The 14,716-nt window shown below is 41.6% G+C and overlaps 2 protein-coding genes across 4 annotated transcripts; both read right to left on the reverse strand.

Moving 5' to 3' along the window:
- Positions 1–227: 227 nt before the first annotated feature.
- Positions 228–5,604, reverse strand: LOC131468720 (probable E3 ubiquitin-protein ligase DTX3). Its single transcript, XM_058643252.1, has 3 exons — positions 5,309–5,604; positions 3,975–4,192; positions 228–3,053 (listed from the first exon to the last, which is right to left on the reverse strand). Exons 1-3 carry the CDS (start codon positions 5,594–5,596, stop codon positions 2,972–2,974), a joined length of 588 nt encoding a protein of 195 aa, XP_058499235.1. The 5' UTR covers positions 5,597–5,604; the 3' UTR covers positions 228–2,971.
- A 1,904-nt stretch (positions 5,605–7,508) lies between these two features.
- Positions 7,509–14,716, reverse strand: dtx3 (deltex E3 ubiquitin ligase 3). Of its 3 annotated transcripts, none has more exons than XM_058643474.1 (6): positions 14,402–14,716; positions 14,160–14,207; positions 13,924–13,964; positions 10,803–11,605; positions 9,512–9,729; positions 7,509–9,418 (listed from the first exon to the last, which is right to left on the reverse strand). In XM_058643474.1, exons 3-6 carry the CDS (start codon positions 13,934–13,936, stop codon positions 9,343–9,345), a joined length of 1,110 nt encoding a protein of 369 aa, XP_058499457.1. In that variant the 5' UTR covers positions 13,937–13,964; positions 14,160–14,207; positions 14,402–14,716; the 3' UTR covers positions 7,509–9,342. The 3 variants fall into 3 exon arrangements, with proteins under 3 accessions (XP_058499457.1, XP_058499456.1, XP_058499455.1); XM_058643473.1 differs by having other exon boundaries at positions 14,297–14,716; XM_058643472.1 differs by lacking the exons at positions 13,924–13,964; positions 14,160–14,207; positions 14,402–14,716 and adding an exon at positions 13,713–13,907.

Here is a 14,716-nt window from a genome sequence, read left to right on the forward strand (position 1 = left end):
TACTATTCGTAAATACTGTAAGAACAAATGCAGTCAAGGGCACACAGACAAAAACCACAGAAGCACGAGCTCCCACACACCTACCTTCACTTTACTGTTGTTAAGCAAACAGCCTCAGGCTCAGTGAATACGCATGTTGGTGGTGTGGGCTGACATTCTGTCACACAAAGAGAGCGGAACCAGTGCATAACATATCCTTTATTTCTTAATCATCAAAATATTTTGAATTGTGAGCACAGCCAATCTTTGAGTCAACGCCACAAATAGAGGAAACTGAATGAAGATATAAATAAAGATAAAAACAAAGGTGCGCAGAAGTGGGCTAAATCTGTGGGGGAGGATCCTTGTTACAGTCAAGGGAGAAAGAGAGTGCCACACTCTGCACAAGGCAGACAGGTACCGGGTGCCTTAAGCACCAGAGAACAGGGGATGAGGAGGAGGCAGGCGATATGCCAGGGTTTTCCCCTCTGCCAGAGACACTCTAATTAAGGAGCACAGTGGGGAGAGGGGGCGAGAACAACAGCTCTGCTCTGTCACATACTGATTTTCTTATCATCTCTAGGACAGGAAACACTGCACATCTTTCATCTGATGGCTATGTGTGTGTTTCTTCAGGGGGTGCCTGCTGAACAGCCGTCTAGTCACACCCAGAAATGTGAAATCAACAAGGGCTTGGTGCTATTTTCAGTGCCTTCAAGTTATATTGCTCTATAATACACAGATTTGTACGATGGAACTGAAAGTAAGGGAATCCATACACAGAGAGCTTATTCTTACTCTGTTATCGGTCCATTTTATCAGGTGGCTTGGTACAATCCACCCACAACATCACTGTGCATAATCATTAATACATATTTATAGTCATTTTACATTTCTGTCATTCTTTGACCTTATTACCAGATGCCAGGTGGACACTTGTAAAGGGAAATACCTGCCGAGAAAAAAAAAGAGTCAATACATTTTAATATAAAATCTGAGAGTTTCATCATGACATTGTGCATTTACAGTACATAATAATGCCCAAGGTCATATACTGTCATATGGGAGGATGGCTTTTAATAGAATAATCAGCATTTCACATAAAAATATATATATTTTCAAATGTCGGTTACAGTAGATGCACTGAACTGGAAGGGATTTTTTATATATAACAGACATATGTAACAGACATATGTCTGTTATATATGTTCAGTGGGTTTTTTTTGTAATCTGCTGACCTACTTATAATCACAACCTTCCAGGAACATGAAAACTTCAGATTGTAATATAGTAAAATGACTAAACAAAAAGGTGCAAACATGTAACGTGTTTTTAAGGATACAACAGGAGAGGAATACCTATTTCCATTCAAAGAATGGAAAAACTCAAATAACAAGATGGTAATAGTTTTTAACATTAATTAGTGAGAAAAGGCAGGAAGGAGAGGGTGGGGAAGGTGGCATGATGGTCCTGTGTGTGTATTTGTGTTTGTTTTTTTGTGACAAACCTATCTTTGTGAGGATATTTTGAACTTTAAAGTGCTTTTTCAGGGTTAAGACCTGGTTTTAGGGTTAGAGTTACATTTGGGTTTTGGTTAGGTTGAGGGCAAGGCTTTGGATTAGGCACTTAGTTGCAATGGTTATGGTTAGGGTAATGGGCAAGGGAATGCATGATGTCTATGTGGCACTGTCACTAAGATAGAAAAACAAGTCTGTGTGTGTGTGTGTGTGTTGTAGTTGACCAGATGGATGATGGTCTGCTCTGTGAGAGCAGCAGATGCCCTCAGATCCTATAGGCCATTGAAATACCCCCCACTGCTTAACACTGCAGTGCTGAAGAGGCCAAGCCCAGTAACTCTGCCTTGTCACATGTGCATTCTTGCTGATTACAAAAAAGGGATAACAGGTTTTTGTTTCCCGCATCCTATAACTCTGGATTAACTCTGAGAAAAATAATCAGAACTGGAACTGGAGAGTGCAGAAAAACAAGAATAGGCAAAAACGGGCACTCTGGCTTCTTCCCACAGTCCAAAGACATGCAGCGTGGAGTTTTACTGGACAGTTAAAACTGACTATAGGTGCGAATGTGAGCGTGGTTGTTTGTCTCTGTATGTTTTGCCCTGTGATGCTATACCCTGCCTCTGAGCCATGTCAAGGTGCAGATAAGCCATGGATTATTTTGCCTTTTAATAACTGCCAATCTCAACAGAAATCCACAGATGATTAGTTCAATGCTCAATGAGTGACATACTCCTTCCTTTTCTTTGTATATAAAGTAAAATCCGTCGCCGCCACTGCCGCTGCTGAAGCTGCCGGAGCAGCATAGAAACACATGACTCATCATCGACAGCACTTGCTCTTCTCCTTTCACTGAATTTGGGAAATAAGGTTTGGGAGGTGCTGCGGGAGTGTGGGTTGGAGGTGATGACACAGCTGCATACAAAAGAGACGCCATCACGCAGTCTTCTTTGAGGAGAGCATCACCCTCTAGTGGACCACACAGGTAAAAGGTGGAAACAGATGAATGTCTGAAATGATGAACCCAACTCTCTGGACCATAATGAAGAGTTGAAAATCTTTGGTAAAAATCACTAACTTCTGTATTTTACTGAATATCTAATAATAGTAGTTTAAACACCAGGAAATAAAATCTATGTGTTGTTGATGAGGTTTCCTCTTGAGGACTGAAAAAAGCGCAGACCTGGAAAAAATACCTATGTTACATTCATCCATCTTCAACTGCTTTATCCTCCACGTGAGGGTCGCTGGTGCCAATCCCAGCTGACATAGTGCGAATGGCCAGGACACCAGTCCGTCACAGGGCCACACGGAGACAAACAACCATCCACTCTCACATTCACACCTACGGTCAATTTGCAGAGTCCAATTTGCCTAATCCCCAAATCTGCATGTTTCAGGTCTTCTTGCTGCAAAGGCAAGAGAAGCCTGTGTTGCAATACACATTATTAAATCTATTTGGCCAATGTCTTCATTCATTCGTCGTCCTCTGTGACTCCTTTAATACGAAGCTCCTCTTGAACCCTGGACAAATATTCTGGATCTGGATATCCAAAACTGGAATAAAGAAACACAAGCAAAAACTGTGGTAAATGCTTCTCCGCAAGAAACAAACTTAGCTTATTTTAGATGAATGCATCTGAAGTAAAAACCAGGTTTGTGTCCTCCTTCCAAAGAAAAAAGGGACATGATTTGGGTGTGACAGCTTCTGGATTGAGCCTTGCATGTCTCTGAATTACAATTAATAGCCACACTTGCAGCATGGGGATCAGGAATGACAATGTCTGTCTGTCTGTCTGTCTGACTGACTGTCCACCAGTCAGGTCACTACTTTGGTCCAGACTAATATATAAATATCAACAATTACTGGATGAACTGTCATGTAGTTTCATCAGGTATCCATGGTTCCCACAGCATTCATCTCATTCCCTTTGTTAAGCCTCTGGATTTTCCTCTTTCATCACCACCACGCCAATTTTATTCTTGTCCAGTAAAACACCTACATTATCAACCAAATGCATGAGCGGCACAGATTTTAGCTCCAACAAACAAACCATATAAATAGAAGAAAACTGAAAAAATGAAACTGAAATGTATCTTTTCAACAGGAATAAAAAGGAATCATCATCAGTCTATAAATGCAAGGGACACCTGTCTGTCCATCTTTTATCCATATATAACTGTGACAGACATATCGCACATCTCATAATAATAATAATACATTTTGTTTATATAGGTTTTTAAATGGTGCTAAAATATGCTTTACGTATAAAAATCAAACAAAGGCAAGAATATGCACAATTACAAAGATAAATTGACAGTTTTCACACTTGGCAGGTGACTTACTACGAGCACCGGTGTATGGTTAATGATTTGAAATCCATTGTATTGAAAGAGTTTATCATATTTTTTCAGGACAGCTTATGATATTGATGATATTTTGGACGTTAGGAACAACAATCAATCAACCCCTCATACCATTGTGGGCCACCTTTCATGTTGGTCTTGTGATGAATGTCGTTCCAGGTGATAACGTTGTTGAGGCCTGTGGTGGCAGACTGTCCGATAGTGAAGACGAGTCTCCGGTCGAAGGCTTTTCTCAACAGATTCACGACTTTCTCTCCCTCCTCACAGGCTGGCAGGTAGGCAGTTCGAGAGGTGCCATTGTACCTCGCTCCAGGATTTGGGTGCTCAGGCTGTTATAGGACAAAAACAAAAATACAAAGACATGAAAACAAAACCCTTCTGTCTGCAGTTCTATCTGGTACAAAGGCTGACTTGCAGCCACTGGGAGGCAGTGTAAGCAATGATACTGCACTGTATTCCTGAGGTCCAAACAGCCTGGTCTCACACAACAGACAATTCATATATTCTAAGATGTCTTCAGTGATATCATACATAATCATCTTTATTTTCTGTATTAAAATATATAACATTGTACATTGGTTGTGTGTCCCCTACAGATCAACTCAACCTTTGGCATAACTCATAGGACTGTCTGGCACATACAGTATGTTTAAAATGATGCTGGATTCTGAAGTTGGCTCTGTATCAATATCCAGTGTCTTTTTTCTTTTCACTTTCTTAACATTTCAATCCCGAATTTGTTGATATTTAATGGAATCTATTCCTCCTCTTAAACATGGGATATTCCACGTCTCTGCTTCACAGCCCACAGCTTATTTCTAGGGGAGTTATGAAGTGCTGACTTAACTTGTGAAGTTAAAGAAAGTGTATTACAATTTCACAAGAGGCTGATTTTAATGTCTGTTTTCTGCTGGGGTGGAATTTATTTATTTTTTTATGCCAAAAAAATCATGCAAGCGTATATGTCTATGACTTACTCTCTCCAGCACTTTATAAGTTTGTACCACCTAATAGTGGGTATAATAATTATGACTATACACAATATCATCACATATTGTGATTAAAAAAAACACTCACAATAAAATAATTGTAATGTTTTTATATAATTATCACAATTATTACCAGGATAATTGTGATGAGCACATTGCTATCACGTAACACTTAGAAAGGGTTGGGCATTCAGAGTTGTGTGTAAACGTAAATAAAACGTGTCCTCTATGATGCCCATGTTTCCATGGCAACAGCGGGATGCACTACGCCCCAGGATTCCCACAGCGGAACAGTGAACACGAAGCTGGCCTTTAACATCACCGTAAGAAATGCCTGAGAAGGCACATGCTGTTTGTGTGACGCTGTACTGAGTCACGGGGTTTATTTAATGCAGAGTCCACGCGTGGACGCAGGAGGTGGGACAACATGAAGAGAACATGTATGTAATGTCTCACCCCTTGTGTTCCTGCTGGGAAACTGTAGTGGATGATCATACATCCGCAGTGCTCGTATCCAGGAAGACACTGCCAGTTGCGCGTCACCGTCATCGTGCCCTCCGGCTGCGTGCCCGTGTACACGCCGTGGTAGGTGTTGCATATTGGACACGCAGGCTTGACCCTGAACACCGACTCAATGCACTGAGAGCAGAAAGAGTGGAGACACTTGAGCGTCTTCTCGTCCTGAATTGTGTCCAGGCAGACGCAGCAGTGCTGTGGACTTGTGTCGATTTCTGCCTTTGCCATGTTTTCTGTGATGTCACGACGAGAGCGCCTCCTTGTTTCCGCGTACGCATGAAAAGTAGTTGTGTCCGGACGGAGAGACAGTACGTCCCCTGTCGGTGTGTTTGTCTTTGCTCACACTCAACATCATTCATGACATAAACCTGCAAACACACGTGGCTCTTCAGCCCCCTGCAGTGGCTCCCTGTAGCTGTTTTATTATTTTTATTTAAATGTTGTCTTTCAATTCTTATTTAGAGATCAAGGCGAGAAATACAATTAATATTTGGCCTGCTAAAATAAAAAATATGTGTACAATCTACACTATTTAAAACAAACCTCCCCAAACCTGACAAACGTGTGTTGTGCACATTTGGAGTCCTGTCCATCTTTGGATCCACATACTACACACATGCAGCTTTTCTCAAGCATAAACTACATACCATCTAAACAACACTGTTTTATTTATGTCAAAGTGGGTCACTTTTTCTCTTCAGATCTACTAAGTTCTGTGGTTTATTTCAAGGTAGGCCTAAATAATGCCAGTGTTTTCCTAGTCCTTTGTTGACAGGGAAAAACAGCAGCTTTCTGTGGTTCTTTTACATGTGTATATGTATATGTATATATATATATATATATATATATATAGAGAGAGAGAGATATATAAAACGTATTATATCTACCCCTGACCCTGACCATTATTTAGTCTTAGGTCAGGCCTATACTGTAGTCCTGACCCACAATTTAATTTATTATATTGTTGCACAAGCCCTCAGCCAAGCAATTGATCGTCAAAATAATCCAAGGGAAATTCAGGAGAGGGTCCCTGGAATATTCTTGTAGTCCAAGCTTTTACTGGACCCATCATACCAGCGTCACCATCAATACATGACTATTATCACTGTATTCTCATTCACACTGAACACAGCTGGTTTGTCTCCAGAGAGACTAAGCAGCCACTTCGTTAGCGTGCTGTACATGTTGGTTCACGTCTGTTGTACAGGATCTTTGGCTGAGAAACAGCTGAGGACCTCTGCAATTTTAAAACCCTGTTGCAAATAGTTGCCTGTGATAGGTTTGATATTGATCTTGATGGCTCCAAGAAATCTGTCACTGACATAAAATGCTCATTTCATATAAACCTAAATGAAAGAGTTGCTCCAATGAGGAATGTACAATATAATTGCACTTAGACTTTCATTACTTTCATTATGTATTTGACAGCTGGTCACGAGCTACTTTGTAGATTAAGATTTGACCCACACTCAAAACATTTCATATTAGTCTGCTGGCTCATGACACAACATCATCTTTATATGAGTACATCTGTCTTTTAAACATAAATACCAATTGGTCTTTAACTTATGTGGAACTTTAAACTACAATGGTCAACAGTGGTGGTGTATTGGTGGCGCATCTCATAATCATTCGTAAAGTTGTTAATATAAATATTTGTAATTGATCTTCATTTGTCACACCCCTTAACAGCAGAGGGTACTTTTGGTTGTAAAAATGATTTATGGGGTCCCGAACCAGAATCAGACCAGCTCATCATGCTTTGCATTATAAACAGCTTAACTCCCAAGGTTGTTATGATGCCCAGAGTGAACAATTACTTGTGATGGAACATCAAAAACCTGGACATTACAGCCATGAAAACTAGTCACTATGAAAATGTACATGAAAACCATGTCATGACTGCTTTGTGAATGTAGTTGTGGTACAAAATAAGGTCAAATTGGGTTTAAGCTCTCAGCCTTTTCAAACCTCATGGTACCAAGTGTCTTAGCAGAAGTCAACATTTTGTTGCTACGAACGTCTCTGGTGCTTAGCGATCACGGTGTGGATCAAATCTTCATGAGGCGACAACCTGAACTCATTCCAAACTGACACAAGTTTAATATGCTTGCAATATACTGAATATTCAACACAAAGCCAAACATAACTTTTTATTCAAGTATTAAAATGTAAAGCACATTATTCTGAATATCAACAAAGTACGAACACAATTAGAAAAGCAAAACTCCAACTTTTCTTCAACAATCAGTTTGTAATATGTGGAATCTCCAGACTAACCATCCTCCTGGCTCCTCCTTAGTCATGTTATGCATAGAAATGTTTGCACAGTAGCTTTAGTAAACTACAATCCTATGTCCCAAAAATAATTCAGTTGGTCCCTTAACTAAAATACAAAGGAGGTAAAGCATAATAAAAGGGCAATTGATTCATGGATCTGGCGAGTCAAGTTAATGACATTCTCCACTAGCCAAGCAGGTTACTGTACTTAAAGCACTTTCACATATACAGCTTTATCTGTCTGAGGGTGTGTTCAGCATTTGGACTACGAGAATGTTTATGAAGGAGAAGCTATTTTAAACACACATTAGTATACATATTTTCGTGAACGGTGTAGTATTCGTACTCAAAACCAGACAGTCCAGCTACAAACATACCGCTGCTTTACCTATCAAATAACACCAAAATGTGCCCAAACTGCGTACCAGTCATTAGTAACATCATGCTTGATTTTTATCAAAAGTGAATATGAGAAAGGCACAACAAAATCAGTATCCCATCCACCATAAATAAGATCAATTGTTCCTGCAACATTTTTCCCATTATTGTGTCATAGGTTATGTACTCAGATTGATAAATTAAATACACTTAGCTCATTTTGAATAAGAACATTAGCAGGCATAATTTCCCAGGGACAGAGGCATAGATATTTTAAGAGCTTTTGTGCCTTTGATTTGGTTTAAATGGTCTATATGCCCTTTACATTTGACATCATCTTAAATCTGGTAATTGGATGAGCTCATTACTGACAACTGAGGTAATGGGCTTAACACCTGGGAGACATCTCGAGAAAACAGATGTGACCGATGGCAAAAAAAGGGCAGTCCTAAAACGTGTGAGAGAAGGTGCTGCGATGAAACATCATTGTTAGGATTTCAGTGACGATGAAGGGGCAAAGTGACGATCTTAAGCAATTGAGGAGTTGCAAGTGAGTGACATCAACATGTAGTCGCCAAGCTGTTAGCTGATGGCTGCATTAACCTGTTTGCACCGAGCACTTTTCCACACAGAGGAAGCAAAAACCAGGACTCCCATTTCACTGAAACCAGACTGCTTTACCAAAGTGCTTCTTGAGTGCTTTAGATTGCAATAACTTCAGAAAAAAAAGGGATTTTTTTTTTTCCTATACTAGCAGCTCTATTCTGCCATTTAATCCTTGCAACAAGTCATTAGTAACAATAAAATTAGAGTCTTACCTAAGAAACATTTCTGGCGAGATAAAACCAAGACTGTGTGCTTGAACGAAATAACATAATCCCCAGAGTAGAAATAAACATTAATATAACATAAACTGTCCTGATAACATTAAACTTAGATTTCCTAAATAGGTATTAATTCCAACACCTCACAATGCTCTTAAATAAGTGCATCAGATATCAGTCCTATTGCAAAAAGTGACAGAGGATTTTGTAATACAAGAATGCACTGCACTCAAATTATTTTCTTCCACATATAGCACAGGGTTAAGCCAAACCCGGTGAAGTGAAGTGAACAAACAGAGGAACAACTAGTGGAGTGATGTGGGCTCTGCTGCAGCATTAGACGCTTGTCTGCTGAGGGCCTTGTCTTCCGCCATCCTTTAATGGATGGGCAGTCTCAGAGCATAAACCTGGAGCCGAGTCATGTCCACCACAAGGACAAGGACACTCAGAAAGTCGTACAATGTCCTGGAGGAGTCTGTCATTTTCATGCTGTCAGTCCGCTGTGATGCCTTTTTCTCTGAGCTCCTCTGTCACTCGTACCAGGTAGGTGGGGTCAGGGTAGCCAAAACTGTCAGGAGAAATAAATATTAAATCAAGACAAGAGCATCAAGTCATAGCATTGAGCCCAAGAATTCACCTCCAACTAAACACCCATACATACCAGCGCGGCCCACCCCATATTGAGGTCTTATGGTGAATGTCATTCCAGGTGATGACATTTTGCATGCCCGTAGTCATGGAGGTACCAATGGTGAAGATAAGGCGCTGTTCAAAGGCCCGGCGCAGTAGACCCAGCACACGGTTCCCCTCAGGACTGTCAGGGAGGTAGGCCATGCGGTCTGTTCCTGGGTACCGAACGCCTGGGTTTGGGTGTTCTGGCTGTGGGCAATGAAGGAGTAAAATGGGGATGATTAAAACTGATCCCTCTGTATTTTAAGTCTGGTATGTTGAACTATTTCTATACTTATTGTGAGTAGTGTGGCAATGTTGATTTATATACAGCAGTTTCCCTTTTGGAAACACCCTAAAGAAGAGAGCGGTAACTTTTGATGCTTTTTCCAATGTTACAGATAGTCAGGTCGGGAGAAGTACTACTCATGATTATGACTTTATCTAGTGTTAATTCAGCTTGGATATGGAAACTACTAACTAACTCAGTGTACATACAAAAGGATTTCTATATTGAAGTGTGCAAGTAGCAGAAATGTGGATTTGGAAGGTATGAAATATTCCAAAATTCCAAATGGACTGAATAACGCCTTGGACATTTTGAAGTTTGAATGGAGTTTCTATGTTGAAGTCTGTGGAACTATTTAACGACCAAAAACGGTAAAATAAGGAGTAGAAATAAATGGCTGCTGCAGAGCCACATATAGGGGGATTATGTGGACCAATCCCTCCAATGACTGTGTGAAATTTTAGCAGCAGTGCTTATTAATCTAACAGTGGAGGCACACAGTTGCTGATGAATGTAGGGCAAACACTGCAACTTCTGTAATCCCACTAAATGCATCAGTAAGAAGAAGACCACTACCTTCATAACAGATGCTGCATAAACATTGGACACACAAAGGTTCAAAGATGTTTACATATACTGCACAGAGTCTAAAGAAGAGAACTATGAGATGCAGCATTTTCAGAATAAAAAAGAGACAAAAGGTCATGGAGGTGCAGTAATAAATCACGGAAGTGCAACTTGGACAATGTTCCATTAAGGTCCAAGCATCCAACCTTTAATTTTTCATCACATAAATCTTCAATAATTAAATAAATAAATAAAATAAAATACCTGAAGATCAAAAGCAGGTTTAGATCATTTTGGAGTTGTAGAGATTATTATTCTATTCTTCTAATATTTAGCATTACTTTAAAACAAGTGCGAGCTGAATTTCATTACACCCACAGCAGCACTGAGTGACACATGCATCTGCACATGCTCCTGATCCACTCACCGCCTGTAGGCCTGGTGGGAAGCTGTAGATGATGCAGATACACCCATAGCCTTCGTGTCCAGGAATCTCCAGATCAGGATCTCTCTCTACAATCATTGTTCCATTGGCAGGCTGGTTTCCGATCAACTGGCCATACACTAATCGACACACAGGACAGGCTTTCTTCACCTTAAAGGCTTGATCCAGACAGGAGCGACAGAACGAATGGCCACACCTTTCTAAAGTAGTCTTCTCCACTATGTCCCCCATGCAGATTGAACACGTATTGTTGTCCTCCGCTTCACTGTGTGAAGCCAAGCTGGAGTCCATGTCCTTCTTCTGCGCTGCTTCATGAAGCATGGCACAGGCCTCCTCATCAGCAGGCTTCCTGAACCTCTGCTGCTGTCTCTGGGAGCGCCGAGGCTGTGGAAGTGGGGGCTGAAGCAGACTGCCCTCACCGTTCGCCTCCAGAACGCCCACACAGGGCAACAGAACCCTCTTCCTCTTGTGCCCCCCCTCCTGTTTGCTCATTTCTTTGCGGGCACAGCGGCATAAGTCAATGAAGGCTTTTCGTGTCTCACTGGAGATGGGTGCATCCATCACCCCTGCTCCAGCGGTCCTGAAGCCTTCCACTGGCTGCAGCCTCACAGCACAGCAGCCCCCTCGTTCTCCTCGCCTAATAATACCAGCGCTCATCCCCTGCTTGCGCTGGAAGTCAATGAGCCAGGGCCGCCCAGCTGCAGCCAGGTAATCCCACACCGCCTGTGAAACCAGCACCTCATCACTGCCCTGGCCAGCACGCACACTCATCTCATCAGAGGAAACTGCAGACAAAATACACACAAGTCATTAGCGGTGTTTTCACAAAAGCAATTGAAACAAACACATTCTGTGTTATCACGCGTGTAATCATACGTTGCAATTTTCATATGCATTGTGGGATTTGATGTTCTCTCTTCTGTAGACGTTGTTTTTGCTTCTGCTGGCTGTGGTGACTTACTTTCACACCCATCAGCCATAACATGTCTCTGTTAATGTTGTAAATGATTCATGCATCTCCTTGTTTTTCTCCCCCGCCATTCATACATAATTGTTTCAGGTCATTTCCATCTACATATTCAGTTTTCATTTTCGTCTTTTTAATTATTTTCTTTGGACACTCTGAATAGGAAAGTGAACGCGAGAGTGAATGTTTGTTTGTCTCTGTGTACCCTGCATTTTGCCCTGTGTCAGCTGGGACTGGCTCCAGCCCCGCGGCGACCCTAATGTGGAGGAAGACGCCAAAGAAGATTTTACAAGCAATACAGACACAAACCATACATTTCTCTGCATATATAACTTGTTTATGTCTGCAGAAAACAATAACACCTGTTGCTGGTTGAGTACAATACTGGACCTAAGCTTTTTTTAAGTATTCTCAGTTGCTTTGCTCATGCTACAACCTGTAAACCACCCTCACTGGTCACTGTGCTTCTAATAAAGTGTTGGGCAATGTCCTCTGGTGTTGTGGGTCATCTGCTTCGTTGTTTGTTGTGCTGTATGCATTTAGAGATGGTCTTCTGCATACCTTGGTTGTAACAAGTGGTCATTTGAGTTTACGTTGTATTTCAGACCAGTCTGGTCATTCTCCTCTGAAGGCATTTTGTTCCCTCAGAGAAACGGCCATGCTTATATTTTTCCTTTTTTGGATAATTCTGTGGAAAACCCTAGAGATGGTTGTGTTTGAAAATTCCATTAGATCAGCGGTTTCTGAAATATTCAGACCCGCCCATCTGGCACCAACGACCGGGCCACACTCAAAGTCACTAAAATCTCCACTCTTCCGCATTCTGATGCTCAGTTTGAACTTCAAGCAGGTCGGCTTGACTATAACTACATGCCTAAATGTACTGAGTTGCTGCCATGCGATGAACCGATTAGATATTTAGTTACAGATGTATCTATAGAAGAAGCCGGTGAGTGAGTATGTACACTCTGTGGCACGTGTAATTCTCCCTTTAGGGGTCGCTACAGCTGATCCTCTGCCTCCATGTTGTCCTATCCCTTGTGTCCTCTTCTGTTACACCAATTGTCTTCATTTCATCCTTAACAGCATCCATGAACCTTCTCTGTGGTCTTCCTCTTTTCCTCCTGCCCGGCAGCTTCCATCTTCAACATCCTGTGCTCAGTGTAATCACTATCCCTGCTCTGCACGACATGACATCCGTTTTAGTTGTTCTGTTGGCAGTGTACATCTGTGCACACCTCACCTCTAAGCTGTGAACAAAGGCGGTGGTGTCACAGCGTAATGTACAGGTTTGTAGCACGAGCAAAGCAATTTATATTCAATGAAATGCTTTAGGATTAGTGTTGTTCTCAGCTGGTAACCTATCAGTATCACGCAGAAAAAAAGCACACATTTAGCACAATCTCATGAGAAGAAAACAGAGCGGTTATCAAGTTGGGGTTAAAAATGCAGTGATATGATTGGTTTGTGCCTCTCGAAGATAATTGATTTAAAAAAAATGGTATTTGGCTAAAATATCTAATTGCGTTTTTTCTGACATATATAAGTTACTCATGTCCAGCTTGGGATATATACTGTGTTATAGATTTGAAAAGGGGTGGAGCACTGCAACATGACACCATCAAAATATCATTATTATTATTATTATTATTATTATTATTCTCATCTATTTTATACTACTATAATTGTTCAGCATTTTTAAATTAGCATTTTTAATTGTAGCCTTTGCCTTTAACTAAGTACATGTTGACCTAATTAAACAGAAACTACATTTGCCAGGTCACCGGTCAGACACACAACATTATAACAGATAAGTGGTTTTAATGCTGTGGCTGATGAGTGAATTTTCTATATAGTCCAACCTGCCAGGCAAATAAATACATAAATAAATAAAAGAGTTTGGTTGTTTTGTTGGCAGTGTTCACCTTTGCAAAACAAAATAAAACCTGGTATCTGTGTGATCAGAGGCTCTGCAGCGTGTCCGTGCTCAGGACGAATCAGCTGTTCAGAAATCCTCACTGTAAACAAAGGACACTGTAACTGCCCCATGAAAGGCGGACAAACATGAAAGCCCACCACGCTGACACCAGGCGCGTGAAAACACGAGAGTGACACGTCACTGCGATGGACTTTTACCTTGCGATCCCATAAATCCCTTCAAATGCGAATGAGGCGTCCTGTTGAACACACAGAGAGAGACAGAGAGAGAAAGGAGGAAGCAAACAAGCGTTATCTTACAGCCACACTCAGCCATGCTCCACTGCAGCAGCCATTTCACAACAGTGGCTTAGCCATTGATAAATGTCGTATCAACACTAAAACAAGAGCTTTTCCTCGTCGTCATCATCATCATCATCACTTGGATACCTCACCCTTAAGCCGTAGCTCGTCACTGTCTGTCAGGGAGGAGGTTTCCGGGGCTGGATGAAAGAAGAAGAAGAGGAGCACAGTCAGAGCCCCATCACATGAGCAGGCCTTTATTTCTGACTTGCTGGTGTTGTTAACCCACTGATCGTTAGTCCTTTCTAGTCAAGACATGATATATAAACGTATTTCCAGCTCATATCTCTTCAGGTTCCCGGCCCGGCTAACATAAGCCATCTAAATCCCGCACCTCGTCCCCCAAGTCTCGCCTGTGTTTGCTTTCCTCGTACGTCCTTGGGGCTAGACGCAACACGGCGGTGAGAAAAATATCGTCGCTCCTCTTCTTCTTATCTGGCTCCGGCAACCACGCTTCATGGTGAATGTGATAGCGGCTGAATGCGGCCAGGAAACACGCTCCTTCCTCTCATTTGCAGTCTTCAGTCAGTCTGTGTCTTCTCCGCTTTCACGCCGTGTCCTCCTCCTCTTCCTCCTCCTCCTCCCCGTTGGCTGCTGCTGCAAACGCACACCAAGAACAAGAGGACTGGGACTTAAGGGAAAGCGTGAC

Source organism: Solea solea, chromosome 11 (genome assembly GCF_958295425.1).
Source record: "Solea solea chromosome 11, fSolSol10.1, whole genome shotgun sequence".
Taxonomy (NCBI): domain Eukaryota; kingdom Metazoa; phylum Chordata; class Actinopteri; order Pleuronectiformes; family Soleidae; genus Solea; species Solea solea.

Bases quoted from the DNA above. Each gene is read 5' to 3' on its own strand.
- LOC131468720 (XM_058643252.1), bottom strand. From the start codon at position 5,596: ATGGCAAAGGCAGAAATCGACACAAGTCCACAGCACTGCTGCGTCTGC. The intron at 4,193-5,308 runs GTGAGACATTAC...GTCCTATAACAG, and splicing joins TCCCAGCAGGAACACAAGGG to CCTGAGCACCCAAATCCTGG. The intron at 3,054-3,974 runs GTATGAGGGGTT...TCTTTATTCCAG, and splicing joins ATGAAAGGTGGCCCACAATG to TTTTGGATATCCAGATCCAG.
- dtx3 (XM_058643472.1), bottom strand. From the start codon at position 13,836: ATGGGGCAGTTACAGTGTCCTTTGTTTACAGTGAGGATTTCTGAACAG. The intron at 9,730-10,802 runs GTGAGTGGATCA...CATTGCCCACAG, and splicing joins TCCCACCAGGCCTACAGGCG to CCAGAACACCCAAACCCAGG. The intron at 9,419-9,511 runs GTATGTATGGGT...TTCTCCTGACAG, and splicing joins ATATGGGGTGGGCCGCGCTG to TTTTGGCTACCCTGACCCCA.